At 39.0% G+C, this 25,231-nt stretch overlaps 1 protein-coding gene and 1 long non-coding RNA gene across 3 annotated transcripts; one reads left to right on the forward strand and one right to left on the reverse strand.

Annotated features, from left to right (window-relative positions):
* Positions 1 to 6,347: 6,347 nt before the first annotated feature.
* On the reverse strand, positions 6,348 to 9,262 carry LOC147315219 (uncharacterized). Of its 2 annotated transcripts, XM_086260343.1 has the most exons (4): positions 9,015 to 9,262; positions 8,060 to 8,215; positions 7,883 to 7,975; positions 6,348 to 7,098 (listed from the first exon to the last, which is right to left on the reverse strand). In XM_086260343.1, the coding sequence occupies exons 2-4, from the start codon at positions 8,129 to 8,131 to the stop codon at positions 6,787 to 6,789; spliced, it is 477 nt and encodes a 158-aa protein (XP_086116469.1). In that variant the 5' UTR covers positions 8,132 to 8,215; positions 9,015 to 9,262; the 3' UTR covers positions 6,348 to 6,786. The 2 variants fall into 2 exon arrangements, with proteins under 2 accessions (XP_086116469.1, XP_086116468.1); XM_086260342.1 differs by lacking the exon at positions 9,015 to 9,262 and having other exon boundaries at positions 8,060 to 8,442.
* Positions 9,263 to 21,600: 12,338 nt separating this feature from the next.
* On the forward strand, positions 21,601 to 22,568 carry LOC147315220 (uncharacterized). The gene is made up of 2 exons (XR_015124545.1): positions 21,601 to 21,725; positions 22,311 to 22,568. It is a non-coding gene; the product is annotated as an uncharacterized LOC147315220 (long non-coding RNA).
* Positions 22,569 to 25,231: the final 2,663 nt, after the last annotated feature.

The raw sequence follows: 25,231 nt of genomic DNA on the forward strand, positions 1-25,231 counted from the left end.
GCGGGACCAAACTATGACCCCCCACCCCCACTAGGTGATGGAGCTGATAAAAGGGGCCCAGAGCAATTGATCTAATTGTGGCAGAGGCTGTGTCAAGACTAATGTAATCTAATAGATAATTTCTATATTGGTTAGAATTAAGATTATTTTTATTTTTCCAGTTCATGAGGACTGTTTTCTTGGCTATGCATAGGGCAGTGAAGATCATATGGGCTATATTCTTTTCTGAAGTGACATTATCTAAGCTGCCCAGTAGACACACTAAGGGGGAAGTTGGAATGTTACATTTCAGACACTTTGATAAGTCTTCACATATCTCGCGCCAAAACTTTTGCACTGGTGGACAGAACCAAAGAGCGTGGATGTAATTGTCTGGTGTATTGCCTTGACAGTGTGAGCAGTTGTTGGAAGATGTAAAGCCCATCTTGAACATCCGATGACCTGTATAGTGCACTCTATGAAGTATTTTGTATTGTATTAATTGCAGACTGGGATTTTTAATTAATTTAAAAGTTTTTAAGCAAATCTGAGACCAGAAGTTTTGGTCTAGGTTGACTGATAAATCTGCTTCCCACTTTGCAGTAGGAAGGGATATTGATTCATCTAATTTAGAAAGTGTTCTGTATATTTTAGATAATAATTTGGGGGATTTAAGAGTAAGAAAATGTGCCGCACTTAGTGGTGTTTGTAATTCAACTTGACTGAGGTTAAATTTCTTTTTTACTATGGATTTAATTTGTTGATATTCTAAAAACCTTGTCTTGTTGATCCCATATTGTTCAACTAGTCTGTCAAATGGAATAAATTCTGTTCCCTCTAATATATGTTCTAAGTATTTAATTCCTTTACAACTCCATTCTGGGAAATTAATCATATTATTGTTTTGTAATATGTCAGGGTTATTCCAGATAGGTGTACGTTTGCATGGGATTAATGAAGACTCCGTTATTTTTAGAAACTCCCACCATGCTGTTAGAGAAAAGCTGATGTTGATACTTTTAAAGCATTCATGTCTTTTGATGTTTGAGCTGATAAATGGTAGGTCTGAAATCTCTAGATCCTTGCATAGTGCCTGTTCAACATCTAGCCAGGGCTCAACTAAGAAGGTATGTTTTAACCATTCTGAGATGAACTGAAGCCTGTTGGCTAAGAAGTATTGGTGAAAATTAGGCAGATCTAATCCTCCTCTATCCTTGGTTCTTTGTAGCGTTTTTAAGCTAATACGCGGGGGTTTATCTTTCCAAAGGAATTTGGAAATATATGAATCCAGAGATCTGAACCAATCTTGTGATGGTTTGTTAGGGATCATCAAAAATAAGTAATTTATTTTTGGCAAGATCATCATTTTTATAGTGGCGACCCTTCCCATGAGTGATATGGGTAAAGATTTCCATCTAGTCAGATCGCCTTCTACTTTCTTTAGAAGTGGGATGTGGTTTAGTTTAGTTAAGTCTGAAAGCTTAGGAGAGATATTAATACCTAAATATTTAATATTTCCGGATTGCAGTGGGGCAGAGGAAGAATTATGGAAGGAGCAGTTAATGGGGAGAACTGTAGATTTTGGCCAGTTAATTGAATAATCTGAAACTCTTGAAAACCAGTTTATTAAAGTAATTACCTCAGAGAGGTTGGTTTGTGTGTTTTGCAGAAAAAGCAACACATCATCCGCATAGAGACTGATTTTATGTTCTATGTTCTTACATTTTATGCCCTTAATTGTTGTAGCCTGTCTAAATGCTGCTGCTAGAGGTTCGATAAAAATTGCAAAAAGTGAGGGGGAGAGTGGGCATCCCTGTCTGGTGCCCCTCAGGAGACAGAAGCTGGAGGATGTCTGGTCATTTGTTCTGATACGAGCCGTTGGGGAATTGTATAATATTCTTATCCAGTTTATGAAAGAGTTTCCAAAACCAAATTTGTGTAAAGTTGCGAATAAAAATTTCCAATTAACTCTGTCAAATGCTTTTTCTGCATCTAGAGATAATATTATGGCTTCGATGTTTTTATCGTATGAGTAGTCTATTAAATTAAGTAATCTACGAGTGTTTGTTGAGGAGTGCCGACCTTTTATGAAACCAGTTTGGTCAGGATGAATTAAGAGGGGGGTCATTTTCTCTAATCTCTTTGAGAGAGCTTTGCAGATTATTTTAAGGTCTACATTTAAAAGAGAAATTGGACGATAGCTTGAGGGAAATAAAGGGTCTTTGCCTGGTTTTAGCAGGAGACTAATGTTGGCAGAATTCATATTTGGTGGTAGTCTGCCCTTTTCCTCGATTTCCTGCAACATGCTGTGGAATACTGGTGCCAAAATTGTCCAGAATTCTTTGTAGAATTCTGCAGGGAAGCCGTCTGGACCTGGAGCCTTATTATTGGGCATACTTATCAGGGCTTCCTGGAGTTCACTTGGCGTCAGTGGCGAATCCAATTCCATTGCTTGACTGTCTAGTAATTTTGGAAGAGTTACGTTGTCAAGAAACAGATCAATTTCATTTTTAGATGGGTTTATTTGTGGTGAGTATAAAGTTTCATAGAAATCCCTAAAAATGTTGTTTATTCTTCCAGGATCATATATTGTGTTCCCCGATAAATCTTTAGCAGCACATATAGTTGTTTTTTCTTTATTTATTTTTAGCTGGTTAGCTAGAAATCGACCTGATTTGTTACTGTGTTCAAAATTCTGCAAGCGAAGTCTTTGTATAAGGAATTGTGTTTTTTTATTAATAGTTTCATTTAATTCTAGTTTTGTTTTGCATATTTTGTTCAATGTTTCCTGATCTTGGTGGGACGCGTAGGCTTCTTCTAGTGATTTGATGTTTTTTTCTAATTCCTGAATATTTTTGTTTTCTTCTTTCTTTTTGTGTGATGAGAAAGAAATTATTTTACCTCTCATCACAGCTTTCCCTGCTTCCCATAGAACAGAAGCAGATATTCCGGGAGTGTCATTAAAGTCTAAATATGAAGTCCATTCCTTTTTAAAGTATTTAATAAAGTCTTCATCTTTAAGTAGTGATATATTAAATCTCCAGTTTTTACTTGGCGTAGTATTAATCTTGTGCATTAGTGTTAAAGATACAGGAGCATGATCGCTGACAGCTATAGGATGAATCTCAGTGTCTGAAATGTCACACAGCAGTGAGCTGCTGACCAAAAAATAATCCAGACGAGAGTAAGAGTGATGGACATGTGAGAAAAAAAGTATATTCCTTACTGGTGGGGTGAAGAGAGCGCCATGCATCGCAAAGACCAAAGTCGTTCATATACTGTTTGATTATATTTGTGGACTGCCAATTACGCTGAGTTCCTGTTGTGTTGAGCCTATCCATTTCTTCATTTAGTCCAAGGTTGAGGTCACCGCCAAGAATGAGTGTGCAATCAAGGTGTTCAGAGAGTGCACTAAAAAAACCGTGGAAGAATGAGGGTTCATCAACATTTGGACCGTATATACTAACAATACATAGTTTTTTGTTCAATATTGATAGTTTAATAATTAGAAATCTACCCTCTGGATCTATAACTGTATCGAGTACTGTAAAATTAACATTTTTATGTATTAAAATTGCTACTCCCCGTTGTCTAGAATTATAACCGGCTGCAAACACGTTAGGAAACTCAGGTGTTTTAAGTTCGTTTAAACCTGTGACAGGTTTGTGAGTTTCTTGTAATAAAACAACATCTGCCTGTAGTTTTTTAAGCTGGTTAAATATTTTTAACCTCTTTCCTCTGGTGCCAGCTCCATTTACATTCCATGTGACAAACCTCAGCATGCCCTTAATTGTGCGTGTATGTCTAATGAAGTATGCTGGGTGTTTCGTTTAGACAGGTGGAGAGAATATGGAAACATCCCTTGTTTGTAAATAGAAAGAGAAAAAGAAGTGTGGTGAGAGACTCCATAAGTCTGACTATGTGTGTGAATATTCACTAATATGAACAAGCGTGGCTTGCTTATGTGTCCTGCAAGTCTGTGCGTGCTGTGAGGCTGTTGTGAATGTGCTGCCGTTGAGCTGATGTGTTTGCGTGATCGTGTTGTGAAAATATGGAGAAATAGATGGTGTTGTTTGTAGGTGAGTGGGGAAGTAGGTGACCACAGCAGTGAAAGACAAGAGAAAGAAAGAAACCACATGAACTGTGAGCGACAACAAAAAAAAAGAGACGAAACGGAAACATTCCAATTAAAGCAATGACGGAGGGTGACGGTGTTATATCTGCTATGACATCCTACTGATATTACTAGGTTAAACACATTTTAAAGGAGAAAGTGTGAATGAATAAGAAAAGAGTGTAGCGGGTTCTTATCTGGAGTGCAGTCAGTATAACCACGGTGTGGTGCCGGGGTCGCGGTACAGCTGTCCGTCCACGTAGAGCCGGTCCACAGCGATGACAGCACGGGAGCCTTTCTGGATAAAGCTACGTCGAATTGGGAACAGGACCTTGCGTCGTTCCAGGATCTCTTTGGGGAACTGGTCGTTCACGCTGAAGTCCGTTCCTTTCAGCTCTCTGCCGCGACTCTTCACCTGTTCCTTCTGTTTGAATTGACTGAATTTGGCCACAATAGGCCGTGGTCTCCCGGTCTGCGACCGCGCGCCCCCCAAGCGATGTACTCTATCGAAGTCGATGTTCTTTACGGTGTCCTCCGGCAGCTTCAGGTGGATTTTAATGAAGCTTTTCACCGTTGCCTCTGCGTCCTCTCCGGCAGTTTCTGGAATACCAGAAAACACAAGATTATCTCTCATGCTACGGGCTTGTAGATCGATAACGGACTCTTTTATTTTTTTATTTTCAATGTTTAGCTGGGTCACGTTATCGGTGAGAGATTTAACCGACTCCTGTAGCGTGGCATTTTCAGCGGCAAGCGTTTCCACCTGCCGCTGGCTGAATTCCAGGGATTCTCTCAGAGATTTAAATTCCCGGTGTAAAATCTCCACCAGGGACAGCCTCGCATCGAAACTGGACAATCGCTTGTCGATTGACTCCAGGATTTCTGCGATGTCTTTGCCGGCAGGCGATGTTGTACCGGGGGAGTCTGCCTGGCGACTTCTCTTCGATGACGGCGTCTCGATTTTGGCCGGGGAAGATGCACTCTGGGCCTTGTGGTATGTGTGGTATTCTAGCTCGTTTACATGGCTTCCATGAAAAGTGCATCAGTGTCTTTGAACCTTTTATTTCAAACCAAACCTCACAATAATCCTTCCATCCAACCCCGCTTCACAGGCCATAGTACAGACTCTCTGAATGGTTATTGATTAATAACTTGTTAATAACAAGTGATCAGACACTGAGCATCCAAGTGTGTTAAAACAACACCAGGGATCGTATCAAGCTTCATTAACCAACAAGTGATATCAGTGTGGTGATGTCCATCTTTTTTACAGAGTCTATGATCCAAACAAGACACAAACCAGGTCTGTTGGTCTAATGTGTGATTAAGCAGACTTTATAGGTTTTTAAAATGGAACAGTTATCTCCCAGCAGGCAACACTGCATATGCCAACCCACTGATTTCACAAGACGCCATGCAAGTCAAGTCAAGTGGCTTTATTGCCATTTCAACCATGTGCAGTGGTACAGTACACAGTGAAGTGAAGCAAGACAACATTCCTCCAAGACCATGGTGCTACATATAACAGACGATCAACACAGGACTCCATAAAGTGCAAGTGTGCAAAAACACAAAACAAAACAAAGACAGTGCAGACACAAGACCAAAATGCAACAATGGCAGTTGGTTGTGCAAAAGACAGAATTGTGCGAAAAGTAGCTTGATGTGTGTGTGTGTGTGTTTGTGTGTGTGAGTGTGTGAGAGAGAGAGAGAGACATTGTGCAGATAAAAGGGTGACACAGAAAGCACCTGACATACCTGAAGGCATTAATGTACAGCCACGGATGGGAAAGTAGTGAAAACTAAAATAAGGACATCTACCTGTACAACTTTTTAAACTAGCTGCAAACATTGCAATACACTGTTAAAACAAACCCAAACTGTTGGACTAAACAAATATATATATATATATATACATATATGTATATATACATATATATATATATATATATATATATATATATATATATACATATATATATATATATATATATATACACACACACACACACATACACACACACATATATACATATATATATATATATATATATATATATATATATATATATATATATATATACACACACACACACACATACACACACACATATATACATATATATATATATATATATATATATATATATATATATACACACACACACACACATACACACACACATATATACATATATATATATATATATATATATATATATGTATGTGTGTGTGTGTGTGTGTGTGTGTGTGTGTGTGTGTGTGTGTGTGTGTTTTCATGACGAACATTTTTCTGTTACCAAGGGGGAGGTATTTTAATAAAAAAAAAATCTTTCAACTTTACTTCTCCAATGTTTACATGTAAACATTTACAAGCTTATAAGAACGGGAAGACCAACTTTAAAACACTGGAAGACACAAAACTTGTCAACATTTTTCTATTACCTTTGCAAATCCCAAAATCAATCAAAAAGAAAATGGTGGTTACAACCATGAAACTTTTTCTGAGCTAAATCCCCAGTCCTTTCATCCATCTATAGTAGTACAGATTAAAGGTCACATCACTCACAACCGAACAGCAGACAAAAATAGACAACTTCCATTTGGCCAAAAAAAAGAAAGAAAAAAAGGTCACAGTTTGAACAAAAGATATAAAAAGGCCAAAATCAACTTTTGTGCTGGGTCTTGTTTGCCTAAGCAAACATCTTCATTTTCATTTGCTGCATCTTTGTACTGAGCCTTTGTCCATCCAGATTCATCAAAATCTTCTGACAGAACTCAAACGTGTACTTGTGGTCATTTGGATAGCTCAGATCAAGTGCATAAATCAGTCCAAAGAGGACGATGAATGCCATGATGACACTACCGAGGTTGTTCATAACTGTAGTACCTTCAATGACAACTCCAACATCCTCTGGCTCCTGAATCCCTTCTCTTCTGATGGTGTAAATGCCCATGACAGTTGCTGCAGTGGACCTCAACCGTTCATCCTCAGTGGAGGAGGTCTGAAAAACAGGTTGTTTCAGGTTTAAGGGCTCTGTCACTTGGTAGGGGACATATTATGCAAAACTCAGCTTTTGTATCCTTTTGTGCTGAAACATAGGTCTCTACCGCCTCTATAAACACTCCAAACATAAATAAAACCCGTCAATCTGTTTCCTATCAATAGTTTGGGTTCAGGTATTATGTACCTCCCTTTGGGAGGGGCTTGATATAGAGCAGCAGCTCCTCCAGTGTGTGTGTGTGTGTGTGTGTGGGCTGGGTCAATTTCCCTTATTTCATCACAATTGGGAACCTTTTAAAACAGCTTGTTTTATGCACATTATTCCTGAAACCAGGAGATTGCTGTAATGGCAGTGACACTAGTTAGTGTCTTGATGCAATCTGCTGTGTTCCTTATAATGAAGACTTTTTACTAATTGGCATAATAAACTGAACTCCATTGGAGTGTTTACTTTCTGAAGTGCCTTGAGATGACTGTTGTTGTGATATACCGCTATATAAATAAACTGAATTGAAACACTGACAGAAAATGGATGAATGTTTTGTCCACATTTACTGTGTTTATAGAGGCAGTAGATACCTACATGGCAGCACCAAAAGAATGAACAATTGAATTTTTGCTGAAACTGTCCCCTTAAAAAGTGCTCTCCAGTGCAAGTTTCAACAATGACTATTAAGAATAATACATATTTCACAATTATATTGTCTCTTTTGAATATATGAGGATTTTGTGTGCGATGAACCTAACTCAAATTGAATCTAGAAAAGAAAGTGTGATAAGCGTACCAGATACTCCTTGAACAGTAGGTCTGGATCTTCATTAAAGTAGATCACCAGGCTTTTAAGAGTATGCTCCCTCTTTATGTCGATGTCATCATACTAATGCAAGGGTGGAAAAAAAAGGGTGAAAAAAATGGAATTGATTGATTGCATTTAATTGATGGGTTTATCATTAGTACTGACCAAACTACTGATCGCCATGATATCCTTGATCTTTTGGCCCTTTGCTCCTTTGCTCCCCTGAAAAATTTGCATCAGCTTGTCTGTTAAATTGTCCAGCTGAGCCAAGAACTTCGCCTGCAGGGGTTTTGTAGTGATCTGCAGGAACTCTGCATTCACCTGGAAATAAAACATACACAAATATAATAAACTAGAAGTTTAAATACAGACTGCTGAATCAACACACTGAAAGTTGCTAAACATTTGAACCATCAGTGAAGTTTGTCAAGACCTAAACTGTTTTTAGCTGAGTTTAGGAATATATCGCCACCTGTTGCTTTGGCATGTTCCTAGCAGCGTTTTCCTTCATTTTTGCGTTTACCTGTGGACGGGATTATTTTTTAAAACGAAAACGGAAAATCTCCATTTTCAAAAATACCTGTGTAAGTGTGGACGTAGCCGAAATCTTTTATAATAAGAAATAGGTTTGAACGTCATGGGAGTGCGCATTGTGCTGCCTGCAGTTACTCTTCCGGCCACATGGTTCGCTTTTGGTAGCACCCTCAGTAAACTATGTAGTGCTTTTAAAGACACCTCAAAACGATACTTTCTACTAGAAAATGGCATATAATAATAAACACAGAATACCATATTTTTAGATTATAAAAAGAAAACAGTAAGAAAGAAGTTAGCTATAGGACATCATCTTTCATTGAGCACAATGGCTAGCTGCTAATAAGCTAGCACACGCTCCGACTTAAAAGTTGGCAGCTACACAATTTCTCCTCTAAAACAAGGCACTTTTGAAAAGACCTGGCTATATTGTCAAAAAAAATAGTATTCAAGCAGAGAAGAGAATGGTAGCACCACCAAAAGTTCAAAAAACAACTGTTACTTCTATGATAAATAGCATTGCCATAGATTTAGCTGATAAAGAAATACACAATTGGATATATGAAAAAATAATATGTTACCTTACCTGAAGGTGTAGTTTTATCCAAAAAGTACAGAGAGGCCAAGAGCAGCTGGATTCATTTAGGTGATCCTGAAAGAGCGCAAAATTTTCAAAGAAGGCGGACCGTTGTGTAACTCAGTAACTTTGTGTTCTTGTGACAAAGACTGCTTTGAGAGAAAATAATTTAGGTTCACCACACGAATAATAATTGCAGTAACGCTGGAGTGCTACATTTGCGTTGAATGAGATTAAAAATAATGTTTAAGCTTAAAGAGGGGCTTGAATTTATTTCTTTGAGTTTACAAATACTTAAGTGCAAAAATGTACTCCCCCTACCCCCAGTGCCCCAACAAACTCATTCATTTTGTGTTCAGAATCAGCCTCTGCTGGTTTTGAATAATTTTAGGTTTACACAAAGAAAATCAAATTAATTTGGTATTTTTTAATTGCATTTGTGAACAACTAACATAATTTGCATGTGTTCTTTGAAAGGAGGACCTGAATCTGTTTTTTGAGTGTAGAGTAAACCAACAACTTAATCAACTGTTGTTCTTCCAGCCAAGAGGAGGAGCGTAGCTTTCTCACCACGGGTATCTGATGGAGCCCTAGAGGTGGAAACCAGCCCACAGTATAATGTAGCTTACAGGAGAAAACTGAATGACAGACGCATGGGTTTGGAGCTCATGTGTGTGTGTGTGTGTGTGTGTGTGTGTGTGTGCATGCATGACTAAGCTAACCCTGTGTGCAAAGATGGTGAAGTGTCTTGGCTTTAGATTATGCAGCTATAGAACACAGGCTGCTGCATCTCCATCCAGAAACCACCTCCCAGCTGCACCACGTGGTGCCAAAGTCATCGCGCTCCAGCGTGTTCCTCCCAGCTGCACCATCCGTGGCCAAAGTCATCACACTCCAATATGGGCCTTCTGGATGCAGCATCTAATGCCAAACATATCAAAACACAACATGGGCTCTCAGCTCGACCATCTTAAGACTCATTTCAATCCAGTGAGTACCCTCCAGCCGTCCATCTGTGTGTGAAAATACATTTTAAAAAATTCAGTGCACCTCACACAAAAGGAAGAATAATTTAACGCAGTCCTAATCCTCCATTTGATCCAAAAGACATAAAAATACCATTTGATCTGTGCCATCTCCAGCCAGACATACTTCAGTAATTACTAGCATTAAATTTTCGTCTCAGTTTCACCATCTGAGGACAAACGTGTCATCGCTGCGTGTCTCGGTACCACCTGAGGCCAAACTCATTGCAGTTTAAATTGCATATCTGTTTCTTATCTGCTAACATTTTTCTGGTTTCTGTTCAGTGTCTGTTTATTCTCTTTGATTTGGTGTAATTCAGATTTCATTTTCTCCATAAAGAGAACTTGTCCCTCTGGGTGTTAAACACTCAGCATCTGAACAATAAAGCTCCACTTGTACCTTCAGGCGGTCCAATGCAACGCCAAATAAAAACCCACTATCGTCCATGTGAGTCAGTGGAAGACAAATCAAAGGATTCTGTGGGTCTGTGGTCTGAGGGAGAGTTTGTGTTGTACGCTCTTCCTCCTACACGAAGAGTTTTGATTTATTTTTGGCTTACAATTTAACCCCAAAACATGATTTTTTGCTTTTATTTAAAGTTTAAAAGATCTGGAGGAAAAAAAAGACTTTAACTTGTGAATAATCCAAATGTTGACAGAGCAGTTGCTCTGTGTAAACCTCCCACTAGGTGCTTGGAGTGTAGGAGGGACATATTTTAAAGTTGCTGAGTGAACACTGACAATTTGTTGCTGTCCACTGTGCTGGACAATTGGACTCATTGCGGAAACTCTATATGAACTCAGTCCACACACGATGACCTGCAGGTCTGCCTTTACTGTTTAATCACAGCTCCACTCGACAACAACAGGCTTTGTTTATCGGTCAGCTTTGTTAACAGAGATTAAAGACTGTCAGTGTGGAAAACAAAGGCAGCTGTGGGCACTCGTTCAAACAGAAGTTTGAATTTCTCTAAAATCCTACGTGCACATCCAAGCCAACTATGAAAAACAGCAAATATGAAGCGTGTTAAAGCCTATTGTATATGCTGTGTATGCTCCAAATATAGAGTTATAGTTTGTGTACAATCTGTTAAGAAAAAATAAAGAAAAGAAACATCAGGGAACCACTCGTGACATGTTCTTTGGCAGCATGAGTACTTTCACTGAGGTTTATTTTGACTCCCATAAACTAAAGCAGCGTCAATAGACAATAGAAAAATACAGACTTATCCACAAACAGCTGGAGTTCATCGGGTACTAATCCATGAAGATGACTATTGTTATTGTGCTGTTATTGGACGTAGTGTCATTGGCACTTTATATTACAGCTTGGATAATATAATAATAAGAAGAGAAGAGGTAACATTAATACATTACCAAGGTAATGTAACCAAGTAACAGCTTGGCACTGATCTTGTTACTGGCTGAGTAGTATTAGACTATATTTTAAATAAAATGACATGTTGGTAATAATCTCCTATGTTTGTAAATATTTGCACACTAACACTGTATACAGTTAAAATGATTCCTACATTATGGACAAACATTCTCCTTTGTTTGAAAACAAAAAAGTGAATATTATATAGGGTTGGGTATTGATAAGATTTTCACGATTCCGATTCCATTTTCGATTCTGTTTAACGATTCGATTCTTTATCGATTCTTTTTAAAAAAGGAGAACACTAAGTTCGATTAGCTCAGAACTTTGTTTTATATCTTCTCTTTGAACAAGAAAGAAATTTAGGAGTAACATGGCCTTACAAACCCAACAGTGAGATCGTAAGAGATCCAGCCTACGGCTCTTCAATGGGGTGTCACAGGGTCCCCAGGAAAAAAAAAATTGTAAATGTAAAATAATAAAATAAATATTCTTCTGTAGCAATAACACATGAATATCCAGTAAAGTCCCTGCCTACAATTAAACACATTCACTTACTGAAAATCATCTGCTGTGGCAAATGGGTTCAAGCCTTTGACCACAAACTGAGTCACTCCTCGGTGACATTCGTCTATCCTGGCCTGAAAGGAGACGCTACCGGTAGACTGCAGCGAGAACTGCCAGCATCTGAGCCAGACTGTCTGTCTCATCATGATCACCTAAATGCACAGTAATGGCAGGTTTGTAATAAGGCAGGTCGCGCTAACATGCACTGTTAGTTGATTATTTACCTGCCGCATTAACGGGAGAGGACGTGCAAACGTTACCGCTGCTGCTGGGCTGAGATTCACGAGTCCAGAATTAAAAACACGACATTCATTTAAGGTTATCGTGTGTTTTGTGAGCACGTGCTTTTGCATATTCGTAGTGTTTCCTCCCTTAAATGAAATATCTACTTTGCAAGTATTGCAAGTTGCCCTGTTGTCATCCGTTCTCGTAAAGTATAACCAAACTTTTGAGCATTTGAGCCGCTTAGGCGCCATGTTTCCTGCCAGGTAAATGACGCTCCGCAATGTGGTGACATCATTCGGGGCGACTGGAATCGATAAGGGAATCTTTTGCAAAAATGGCAAACACTTCCAAGGAATGGGAAGGAAACAGTGGGAACCGGTTCTCAACAAAAACCTGTTTTCGATACCCATCCCCAATATTATATGTTTGATTCTGTGGCTTCTTATGTGGAAAATGCAAAAATGCCTGAGTGCTGAGTGGAGGAATAATAATAATAATAATAATAATAATAATAAAGACTGAGCATGGCGGGTATGGCTATATTACTTCACAAAAAAAAAAAAAAAAAAAAAACCCAGAACGAAAAAGTAAGCTTAGCATGAGGAAAAGACACACGGAGAGAAAATGATGCAGAGACTAAAAACTTTAAAATCTAAACTCCAAACAGAGCAGCACCATGACACAGTGTAAAATTCTTTCCTGACATTTAGATGGAAGCTAATGTTTGCTCATTGTTTCACTGTGAAAATCGTTCAAAGACAAACAATTGTGAGCTAATTAATTAAAAGTAGATTCAATTAATTTTCCCTGAATGCGTTCGGGAACCAGGTTGAGCGTGAAAAGTACAAAGTTTTCATTGCCAACCAAGAATACTTTAATAATCACTAAGGAAATTATGTGGGTCACAGTTGCTTCAAATCAGTAACAGTAACAGACTAAACTAATTAAACAATATGTTACAAAGTTTACAAATTTAAGAAATAGCACTAATATATACAAGTCGCTCAATCATAAATATCAAGAATATTAAAGAGGTGAAATATATATGGTTGATATTTGACTCTAACCTGTGAAACTTTATCATCTGTTATTTTACTGGAGAGCATGTAAAGGGTGTAACTATTGCAGTGTGCTTTGGAGTTGTACAGGGAGGCAGAGGCAGGAATGATGTCCTGTGTCGTTCAGTGGTGCATTATGGGTAAGCTCAGTCTCTCATTGAGCGTGCTCCTGTGACTGGCCAGCATGTCATGGAGTGGGTGGGAAGTATTGTCCAGCATTGTCCTTATCTTAGACAACGTGCACCTCTCAGACATCACCTTAAGGGAGTCCAGCTCCATCCCCACAACATTAGTGGCCTCGTGATCAGTTTATTGGGTCTGTTGGCATCTGCAACCCTCAACCTGCTGCCCCAGCATGCAACAGCATAGAGGATGGCACTGACCACAACAGACTCAGATGTTGAAAGACCTCAGAGACGACTCTGTACCTTCCTCAGTGGTGTTTTTAGCTCAGTCCAGTTTATTGTCTGTGTGTACTCCGAGGTCTTTATAGTCCTCCACATCGACCCCCTGCACTAAAAAAATGTTCAAGGGTTTCCGGTCTGAGCTGCAGATGATTCTGCTCACACCAAAGAGTCAACCACAGCCCAGTACTCTCTTTTAGCCACGGGCAAACCTTAAACATGCCGCTTTATCCATGCGTGATGTGCTTGCCATGCCCGTGGTTTTCCCTAACCATGGAGACAGTGGTTTAACAGGCTTTTATGCAATTTGAAAAATAGTAATGAGTTCTATTAATAAGATGCAAACATAAAAATGTCTCAGAAAATAAAATGGCCTCTTATGTTTCTGGCTCACTAACTTCATCACCATTCACTTCTTTCATTTAATAGAAATGCCATTTCACAAACTCTTTACATCAGCAATAATAGCGCTGATAACTGCGCTGGAAATTGGTACAAATGGCAATATTTGTAAAGATGGCAGGTCTAATTCTGGACTGTCCTAATCTACAATAAACTATCAGAGAGATTTATGGGTAATAAAAACTGTCTCCTGTGACTAAACCTCACAAAGTAATAAAAGTCCATCTCTGCACTCTCCTAATATACGAAACCCAAATTTAATACACTTGTCAGAAGCACTGATAAAGCTCTCAGAGAAAAGGCCGCCCCTCAGCAAAGTCCATACAAATTCAACAGGCTGGAACTTAAAATTTAGACATACAATTATAATCTTATCAAAGTGCAATTACAGAGATTGTGTAACATCTATCCACATCACCATATGCTCCCACTTCTTGGTTGTAACAGGTCAAAATAAAAGAAGCTCGCACACACTGCTGCGTGAAGACAGACCTGGGAATCACACGCAGTGACGTGCCACATATTTCATTGTCATAATTAAATGTTTGCTTTGCTACTTCTAATCACTGCGTGCATTAACATGCACATAATAATTCAATTATGGACAATAATTAGAGTGAAGCATTACTCCAATCATGCGGCTTCTGTTAAATATAATTAATTATATATCTTCTTTATATATCTAGCACCCAAACTGTATGCATGGTCATTTGTGTCTGAATTTCTCTCTCTCACACACACACACACACACACACACACACACACACACACACACACACACACACAATCGTGTTTTCATATCTTTGTGGGGACATCTAATTGACATAATGCTTTCCCTAGCAGATTAACCCTCAGCCTAAACCTAAGCATAACCTAATTGAGACCCTGACACTAAAACCACATTTTGAGTCTGAAAAATGCCTTCAAACTCATGGGGACCAGAATTTTGTCCCCATAAGGACTGTTGGTCCCCACAAGCATAGCAAACATCCAACTTTTGGTCTCCACAAAGATATGTAAACACACACGCACACACACACCTGGGTGTGTTTGTGCGATTATGTGACTGCAGTGTGACAGTGCAGCAGCTGATGACTAGAAGCTGGGGCAAAAGAGGGGACATGAGACGTGTGTGTCCTCAAATCTATCTGACAAGCATACCTGCACACACACACACTCGGATTGTTTTGCTCTCGCGTTCACATCCAGTAAAATCACCTCTAACTGCAGTGGACAGGTGGCCCTTTTAAACTCCTACTCACTTTCTCTGCACTCTCATTCACACAAACACATCAGGCGACAGCGCTGCCAACTCCTGTGGACAGCTAGCCTTTTTAATTCACACTTTGACACACACGCGCGCACCAAAATGTCGACCAAAACAGACCCGAGTGCCAGGAACAGTGCGCGGGCTCTGCTGCTCTGGACACAGCTAACCATGTGTTAGATGTAAGTATTGCTAACAGCAGGAGACAGGTGTTTTTTTCCTCTGCATCTGTGTCTGCTTGTGTGTAAGACACTCTTGACAAAAAAAGGTGCAAATAACCACCGTGGACAGGTATCTTTGCACCCTTTCTGTCGCTTGCTGTAAATGTACGCTTACCTCGACGTTTGTGTGTCGCACGTTTTTCCCCACCTTTGTTCATACATGACTCAAAGACGTCAGACAGTGTTGCTGGCTAACACACCCTGATACTGAGCCTTTTTTAACAGTTTGTTCTGATGAGTCACATCTGTGCAGTTCTACCAAAATTCCACCCTATTCAAAGCCTATATAAGACATGAGCCTACTGTCAAGCATGATTACTTAATATTAGTATACATATAAAAACAAAACAATAGCTTTATTGGTGCAATATATAGACACTTAATTCCACACAGACAATGAGTTCACAAAACCAGAAATGAAAGCACAGGAAACTGTGACTTAACATAACCACCAGCTACACCTGACATCCAACCTTTTTGATTTACTCACAACAGAGCTGCGGTCCCCAACCCCCGGGCCCTGGACCAGTACTGGGCTGCAAGAGTTCATGTGAAAGTGTGAAATTTATTCATTTTTATCGTTAACATGGTTTCCCTGGGTCTACCGGTACCGGCTTGTTGTATTTATCCAGATCCAAACTCCGTGAAAATATTGTCGGACACAAAAAAGGTTGGGTACCGCGGGAATTGAAAATATAATTTAAAAAAAACATCAAATGTTCAAACTGAGAAAATGTAAAATTTTACAAAAACACACGAGCTCATTATGAATCTAATGGCAGTCCCAAGAAAGTTTGGACAGGGCCGTGTTGTTTCCCGCCGTGTAGCATCCCCTCCTTCTTTTTAACAACAGCCTGTAAACATCTGGGAACTGAGGAGACCAGCTGCTGGACCTTTGTGAACATGACCATTTAGTTTAACTGTGCTGTTAAGCTAAATGGTCATTAACATATCAGGGCCCGAGGAGTAAACAGACACCAGGCGTTCACGCCAAACACAATCAGGATTTGAGGTTAAAGCCTCTCAGCTGCTGCAGCTCCATTTGTGAACTGATCTGCCAACAGATCCTCGGTGGCTTTAAATCTGAGTATTTGTGGTCTTTGCTCTCTTTCTTTTCCTTGTGTCTTGTGTCTATATTTGGCTCCTCACTACAGCCATGACAGATTCAACATTAAAATGTCATCTCAGTCTCCTTAAAAAGCAAGGTTCTGCAGTGACACCTTGGGTCTTGGCATTCATGTAGATTTCCTTACAGTCACCCATGTGATTGTAAGTGACTCACTTAACAGAATAATGTATCCAACTACAACACAAAGAGACTTGTCTGATTTGTGAGAAACACAACAAAGAGGCCAAGATATTCCAGTAAAGAGATCCCAATCCCATGTGCCGAAGCAAGCTTAATCCACAGCGGCAACACCATCCACCCTACAGGACAGAGCAACTATTTTTGTATAGGTAGCTGTAACTGATAATGTTATTAGTCTTCTTCTTCTCCTCTGTCTATTTTTACTGTATAATTTTTGTAACACCTTCCTGGTCACTTCAGGCTGCTTTAAAAAGATAATATAACTACAGACAGCAGACGTGATGCATGAGCATCAAAAGTCCAGGTGCAACACACAGGAAATAAATTTGTATGCGACACCAGGTAGAGATCCTGTGTGGTTTGTTCTGTCATTTATGCATGACCGAGCTTGTACTTTCATCCATTTCCCAGAAAACATTTTTACCAAATGTTCTTATCACGAAAACAAAGCAAAGAGGAAGAATGCATCAGATAAGAGAGCTCAGAGCCTGACTCACAGGTTGCAAAGTGTGGGTATAAGCCTGCGCTGACCTCCCTTCATCAGTTGTGCATTACTGTTCGCTAAATTCCCTTCTGCCTCAGGAAGCAACGAGAACAACATCCAAGCTAGCAGTCCACACATAGAAAACCACGGCGCAGACATGCAGCTTTTAACGTCTGTTTTCCTGTATTTTCCATTTTGAGACAGTGGAGTAAAATTTCACTGTGACATGATTTTCCATCCTGGACATGAGGTCGACCAGGATTAGAAGCTCAGCCGGTCAATCCTTTAGCTAGTCTGCTGGCTTTGGGGGCTGCTCAATTCCGATTTTTGATCAAATCCGATTTTTTTGTCTGCTTGTTCACACTACAAATAAAATGCGACAGCAAAAGCGTTCAGTGTGAACCCTCAAAGCGGCCGCATGTACAAAAGAAGACGTCACACACAACAGGCTCTGTTTAGACCCAGAGCAAACAATATTGTTTGACTAATGGCCCTTAATATAAAGACTTCGGACTTTACGTTTCCCAATTTTTGCTTAAAGTTATTTTGTTATTTATATAATAATGTAAATAACGTAATGATTATCCTTATATCTGTTTTAGAGGAGCGGTGCTTCAAAGGATAGTTGCAGATTTCTGTCAGAATCTGCAACTATCCTTTGAAGCACCGCTCCTCTAAAACAGCAATAAGGATCATGAAAGTGACCCAGATCGGATTTGAAAATATCGGATTTGTGCCGTTGACACTGTCATACCATGATCGGATATGAGTCGCATAGGGTCGGATTTGATTTGCAGGGTGAACGTAGCCTAAATGAGGCAGGTTGAATCTTCTTGCATTTTAAGCATGCACAGGACTGGAATGTAAGTGGTTTTGGCCGTTTCAATGTGAACAATGTGAAAATGTCCGGGCTAATGTGGACGTAGACTTATTCAGCACCGCCACCAGTTGTGTTGATTGTAATTGCCGAGTGTGTCATTAGACATCAGGATCAGTCATTAGACAAATGACTGATCCTATTTTTCCTCATGTACTCAAAGTCTGCTGTAAATACTCGGTAGAGCCCCAAATATTCCCACCACTTTAACAGAGCTGTTTTTCGAGTTTCAGATCATCTTAAAAGTCTAATTGTTTTCTTTTTTGTTGAAGGTTAATCACCACTGACAAAGTAGTTTTCTTCAAGCAGCATTTTATCCTTTTTCAAAAAAGAACATTGATTTCCTGTTTCTAATGCTAATTATGCATAAGGCTGGCATATTCTCACAAAGGACTGCTGAAAAAGAATTTCTGCAGTGCTAACTAAAAACATTAAGAGGATCCACCATGATCCTCTTAATGTCTGCCAGATGGATAAACCGGAGCTGAAATCAGTCAAAGCCTGTGCTTTAAGTACAAGTCCTCGAATAAATCTTATTGAATTATTCTTATCTTGGAAATGTTCAAATCCCCATTCAACAAACACCACCTACAAAGTGTTTAAGTTTATTCCAACATATGTATTTCCAAAGGTTCCTGAAACGAGACAAAGGAGTTAAAAATGGAGCCTCTGATGTCAAAGCACTGAAAGCTGCACTGCAAAGCAGGATTTTGTCTTTGGGGTTAACCTGAGGTTTGTCGTTCACTCCTTGCAGGGATGCATTGCCATGGTAACTTAAGCTGCCAAGCTAACATGCTGTTGGCTGCAAACAGTTTTTACGTTTGTGTTTTTATATTTATTTTTTTCTTGCTCTCATTAAACACTGGTTTTAATAACTCAAATTAAATCTGTCTATTAAACATTACATTTAAACAGATTGTGATCCATCAAATTGTTCTGTATCTTAATGTTAGAGCAACTGATATTAAAGCACATAATCGGCAAAAGCAGATTTTCTCTTTGTTTATAAAGGAAGCTCTGCTGCCAGCACTGTAACTGTAACAGTGATTGGTCAGACACCAATGCTACACTTTTCATATGAGCTCAAAGGGACATTGGGATAACCTGGTTTATCTTGGCGAGCTGACAAACAGCTTCCTGTGACGGTTTGCCCTTATCTTACCTGATTACTAACCCTGATGTGGCAATCAGGATAAAGATATGTTGGGAATGATAAATCAAAAAGTCTGTGTATAAAAGAGAAACGCAGTCAGCATTTAGAGTTGGAAGGAGACTTCATGTATCGGAAGTGTTGGCAGGGAAGTGAAAGATAACTAAAGGAAAAGTGGTCTTATCTGCAATGCATTTACATGCATGTGTGTGTGTGTGTGTGTGTGTGTGTGTGTGTTGCATAGGCTTGCAGAGCCGGTGGGAGTTTTCCAGGCTGGAAGCTGTCGCTACTTGACACGACAGTGCTGTGATAACTACTAATGAGGACACAGGAGAGAACATGTTATTAGACTCAAAATAAACACATCAATACGCAAACATCCTGCTGACAAAATGAAAGACAGACACACACATACATGTATTTGTTCCCAGAAAGCACTGTGAGAATTTTCCCATCATAAAAATAACAAAAGCAAAAAAAGAACAAGTGAGTGGATAATCCCACTCGACACACTAATGCAGCTACCACCAGTGCGCTAGCCGAGCTTTAATTCAGGTTAAGCTATGTTCATGAAAGCTTGATACCAGGGGACACAGTTTTCTTCTTGCTATGAATAAAACAGCATCTTCTTTAACTGTGGGCTACCTCGGGGAAATTAGAAAACAGTGAGTACTGCTCGAGGTCAACCTTGATTTTTTTCAATGAAAACTGTGAGAAAAATGTTTTGGATCAAAATGCATTTAAAATGAATTTAAATATAACAAGGTTTTACAAGGTTTTGTTAGTAAATACAATTTAAAATTGCATTTAAAAATGTTCACAACTGGATAAAGTACTCAGATTTATTCCACATGTGTAAAACCTTTTTGCTTTGTTTCTCAAAAACCAGGAGTGTGTGAAGCATGAATGCACTGCTCAATCAGGATGTCCTACATTTCAGTTCATACAGAGAACTTAGAGTTGCAATACAAAGCTAGAAATTCTGAGAAGTGTGAAGGACTTTATTTTGTACAACTTTCCTCAGCTAATTATATATATATGAAACATGTCACTGTATTTGTGTTTCAGACATTATAATTATGTTGTTTTCTTTTTCTTTCTTTGTTCTCTGTTCCCATGTATACTCTACTTTTACTGTCACATGTTTCATGTCACCCTCGTCTCTATATTCCCCATGTTTCCCCAGTGACTGTTAAGCCTGTGTGTCTTGAGTCTGAGTTTTGATCTGTGTGTTTTCCGTTTGATTTTTGTAGTCCTTGTCCTGTGTGCAGTGTATCTAGTCTTGCCTCCCCTTGTCTCTTTATGTCTGATTAGTCCCAGCTCTGTTTCCACCTGTTCCCCATTCTCTCTTCCTGCTTGTTTTAAGCCCTGTGTTTGTTTGTCTTTTTGTCTGTTTTTGTGTTGCACGCTGACTGTGCTGTGTTTTTTCTCTCCGTGTGCCTAATCATCTCCTAGCTCTCAATTCCTGGTCTATTTTCTAGTGTTTTAGTTTTAATTTCTTGTTTATAGTTTAGTTTTGTATTTGATGTGAAGTGTTTCCAGTAATAAAGCTGCCATTTCCAGTTATTCCTTCGTTTTGAGTCCTGCATATGGGTCCTCATCCTGCCTGCCACACAGCGAAACATGACAGTATAAAACAGTAAACATTTACCGACTGTGTGTATTCCCCCTCTTTCTACTTTGAAGTCTTAATAAACACATATTTATTTGTAAATGATGATCCATTCAGTGACACAGGTTTTTAAAAACGAAATACAAGAGTAACCCAAATATGAAACTTTAAAACCAGGACTATCCGGTCATTAGCTGTTTCCAGGTCCAAACTCCGCTTCAGGTCCCAAAGTCAAACGAACACTGTGACATCACTGAGAGTTACAAACTGTCTGAATTCTTTCATCTGTAATAAATGATCAGTGTTGCTGCTCTACCAGGTGTAACAATTAAGTTTAACATCCAGGCATCCATGAAAACAGGATTTATCAAGTTTAACAGATCAGGGAGTTCGATTCCTACACAGTGTTCAAAAGTGTTAAATTTTTTGGTGTTAATAGTCTCCTTGCAAAAGTAGAGTTAATTTTACTCTAAGCAGAGTCACATTCATTTAATGTAACTCTGAGGTGTAAAATGATAGTAGTTAAAATCGAGTGTTAAAAATGAGTGTTTCTCTGTCAAATCTGGAGGTGTTACAATGGAAACATTAACTCTTGACCTCTTAACTCTGAACTCCGACAGGGGCTATGACACCAACAGAGTAAATTCACAAACTCCGCCCCCAGCACGGCTCCAATCGAAGCTGAAGTGAAGCCGTTTCAGAACATTTTGCTCTACATATTTGAGTTGTTTGCCATGCTTGGTAAGTCATTCTTTCAAAGATTGTTTCAATTATTATTATGAGCTTTTACTTCTGTGGCTCTTTGGAGTTGAGACAAAGCTGTGTGAAAGGCATTAGCCATGTTGCTCGCTGATAGCATAATATTCTGTTTTAGCTAGCTGAAAGGTATTGTTTGCGGGCAAATACCACAGCCTTGAAAAAAAGCTTGCATGTGAATTTTCAGTCAAACTTTTGGTCAAATACACCTAAAACAATGTCTAGAATGTGAAATGTTGGTATAATGGTGCTACTTGAAGCCTGAAAACGATCGCCCATAAAAAAAAAACGAGCAAACAGCAGTAGCTGACGCCCTGACTGGATTCTACGTTAGCATAGATCCCTCCAGAGTTTTGTGCACACAGTTTAGGTAAAAATGAAAAAGGTTGAGGTTTTACATTTAGTTCAGTATTACCTGTTGCCTGTGTCTTTGTCTTTTGGGAAAATACTTTACACAAGTAATGGCTCAAAGAGGATTCCTTTTTTTTTTTTTTACTGTGCTGCAATTGTTTACTGGATTATTTGTGCCATTAATTCGTGTCAACTAATTTTTATTCAATCTCCGCACAGGATATGCTTGTGAAGATGGAATATGGGGGAGAGCAGAAGTGCGTTGAAGTTCCACAAAGGGATTAATGAAGGACATGCATATTGTATTGAAGAAATAAGTGATGAGAATGCTGTTATTTGCATTTACCAGCTCACCTATGTCAGACCTTTTGATAAACACAATTCTAATGAAAGTGAGAACATGTATACTGTTACATCTTTCAGAAAATGTTTTGAAATTGTGGTGCACAGTTCAGAATAAATGTTTTTCAAAAACCATTGCATCTTTTTAGTAAATGTTTATTTCCAAAAGAAATTTCTAGAAGTTCAGAACAGTAAAATTCCTGCTTTTTAGAATGAATTAGAAGATAACTCTTACGTAGTTAAACTAAAATACTCTTTGAGAGTTAATATATAAACTCTTTACACCAAGTGTTAAATTATCAACTCCAGACAGATTTGGTGTTTAACACTAAATCAGAGTTAACGTACTAACTCTCCAAAAAGAGTTAAATTAACACTCTCTGGTGTGGACCCATATAGACACTTTAATAGTGTTGAAATCAAATCCAACAGTGTTAATTTGGACATGCTGGATTTGCTGTGTAGTTTCCATCTAAGCATGATATAGCATGTTCTGACTGAGGGATTTCTGAAAAATGCAAACGTACAGCTCTGCTATCACTTCCAACATAAATGAAGACAGGAAACTAAACAGCAGTGACGTTTGTAGGGTTACTGAAGTTTGGCTAGTGTTACGTCCCTCTGCAGCCCCTAATCTCTTCAGTGGGTTCAGCTGTTGCTAATTGACCACACGTAGTCAGGTGTGGATGGAAGGATACCTGAGGCAGGCTTTCAGCAGGCCTCACTAGCCGTTGCCGTGGTGGCATCAGCTGTTCTAGCCAACTTGCAATGCAGTTTAAGATTAAACCTCTTCTCACCTACGTAATGTTAGTGACACAGCTATGTTAGCATAATATAAACACAGTGAAGATGGAGGATGAACGCTAACTGTTTTCCAGTCAATAAAAGTTAACATGAGGGTTCCCGATGGTTAGGGACAGGATGCTGTAAACGGACCAAACTTCAGTCAGGAGAACAACTGAGATAATCCATCCACAATACGAGGTTAGTCATTCATATACTGCTGGGCTGTAGCTACATCGGAAGGCTTAAAAACTGAGCTTAAAAATTAACAGAGAGGCCGACAGTGATCACTGACTGTTTTTAGGGGCTTGTTGAGATTCAATAGAGCAAGATACAAAGCATTAAAACATGTTAAAAACACAACAGCCTTAATAAACGCAGAGTAGACCACAGTGGTGGCAGCATCAGGCTAAGGCAGAGCCTCTCATTAACACAGCCAAGTACACTGTTCAGAACTGAGGCAGATCCTTACAGAAAGCATGCTCTGTGATGAAGAAGGAAACATACTTCTGGAGCAGTTTCCAGCCCAGCCAAAGCCCACAGGAAATCTGCAGGAGAAATTTAGGTTATCTGACACTCAACGCAATGCTGATAATGTTGGTTTTCAGGCTTTAACACACTTGATTATGTGTAAACTGCAGTGACTGTAGTAACCATTTCTTTAGAGAAAGAAATAGTCCAAACACTTTTTTGGAAATAGTATTCTTATTAGAATATGCAAATTCAGCATGAAACAGAATTACTGGGCTGTGTGTCCCAAAAACATAACTCCGAACAAGAACTGGAAAACAGAGAGAGACACTGAAGGTGGATTTTAAAATATAAGTTGAAATCACCAGATTTCATACAGGCCGATTATTGATGAAACAATGTATTGAGATATTGTTTGAGCAGTTAAGCAGTTTGCTGGACATTAATGTGAGGAAGTGGAAATGAAGTTTTGAATTATGAAAACACCAGTTCAGGCTTTTCAGGGGATCAAACCTTTGTCTAATTATCCCAGGGCTTTGTTTTCTGTGTTTTTCCCACAGTGTGTTTCAGTTTTTATGACTGAAACAGAGTTAAACCGAGTTAATTACAGTGTCTCATTTGGCCAAATAAATGACTCTGCTTGATGTTTCCTCAGATCTTTGTCATTGCTTATTTTCTGTTGTGGTGGCGGGATGCCAGTGTTAGGAAAAGATTGTGATCCAAGTGTGTGCATGTCAATGTTACTGCTGTCAGTGGTGATTAAGTAGACTTATTGAACCATAAAATGTGTAAATGGACCCGAGTGTAACAGCTATTCATGTTAAATTCTGTTGACTCAGCCCCCAAACAGTAAACAGGGCTAACTACTGAGGCAGCAGGTGGCTTTTCACCTTTAAACATGACTGTAGTTTCTGAGGAGTTGATACAAAATCTTTACTAAACCTCTTGAATTAATGGTGAACGTCTCTTTTTCAGTCACGTTTAATTTAAAATCTACTCCAAAGCTGTACTGGGACAAACCTGAAATATGGCAAACCAATAATGTAACATCTTCTGGTTTGTTTAAACCAGAAATCTGCCCATTAAAAAAATGTACAGGCCAATGTTGTTGTGTTTTGTGAAATGAATGTAAACACTATCAAATAGATCTTCACTCAAGTGCAGCCACAACTGCATGTTTATTATGACGCCAAACACATCAATCTGAGGCCAGAGACTCAAGCAAAGTCTAATGAGATAATCAGTTACAGCTGTGACAGGTGAACAGAGGAGCGCAGGTGTGGAGGATGCAAACAAACGAGGGACAATCAGCTTCCAGCTGTGGGAAATAATCCACCATATCAGCACCACACAAAATATACAAGAAAGGTGTGATGATGCAACAGCTGCATTAAAATAATAAGAAATGCAAACTGTGAAGTGAAACGTGAGCTGCTTTTGATGATTTTATTTATCACAAGATTTCTTTCAGCAGGGAGTTCTGCCAGTGATGTATGGATGAATTAAATATTTCTGACTTTTTTGGCTTTTTTGATGGATTTCTT

This window comes from Aulonocara sp. 'chitande type north' Nkhata Bay, linkage group LG14 (assembly GCF_057382095.1).
Source record: "Aulonocara sp. 'chitande type north' Nkhata Bay isolate Kocher_YH1m ecotype deep benthic linkage group LG14, A_spYH_male_GT1.1, whole genome shotgun sequence".
NCBI lineage: Eukaryota > Metazoa > Chordata > Actinopteri > Cichliformes > Cichlidae > Aulonocara > Aulonocara sp. 'chitande type north' Nkhata Bay.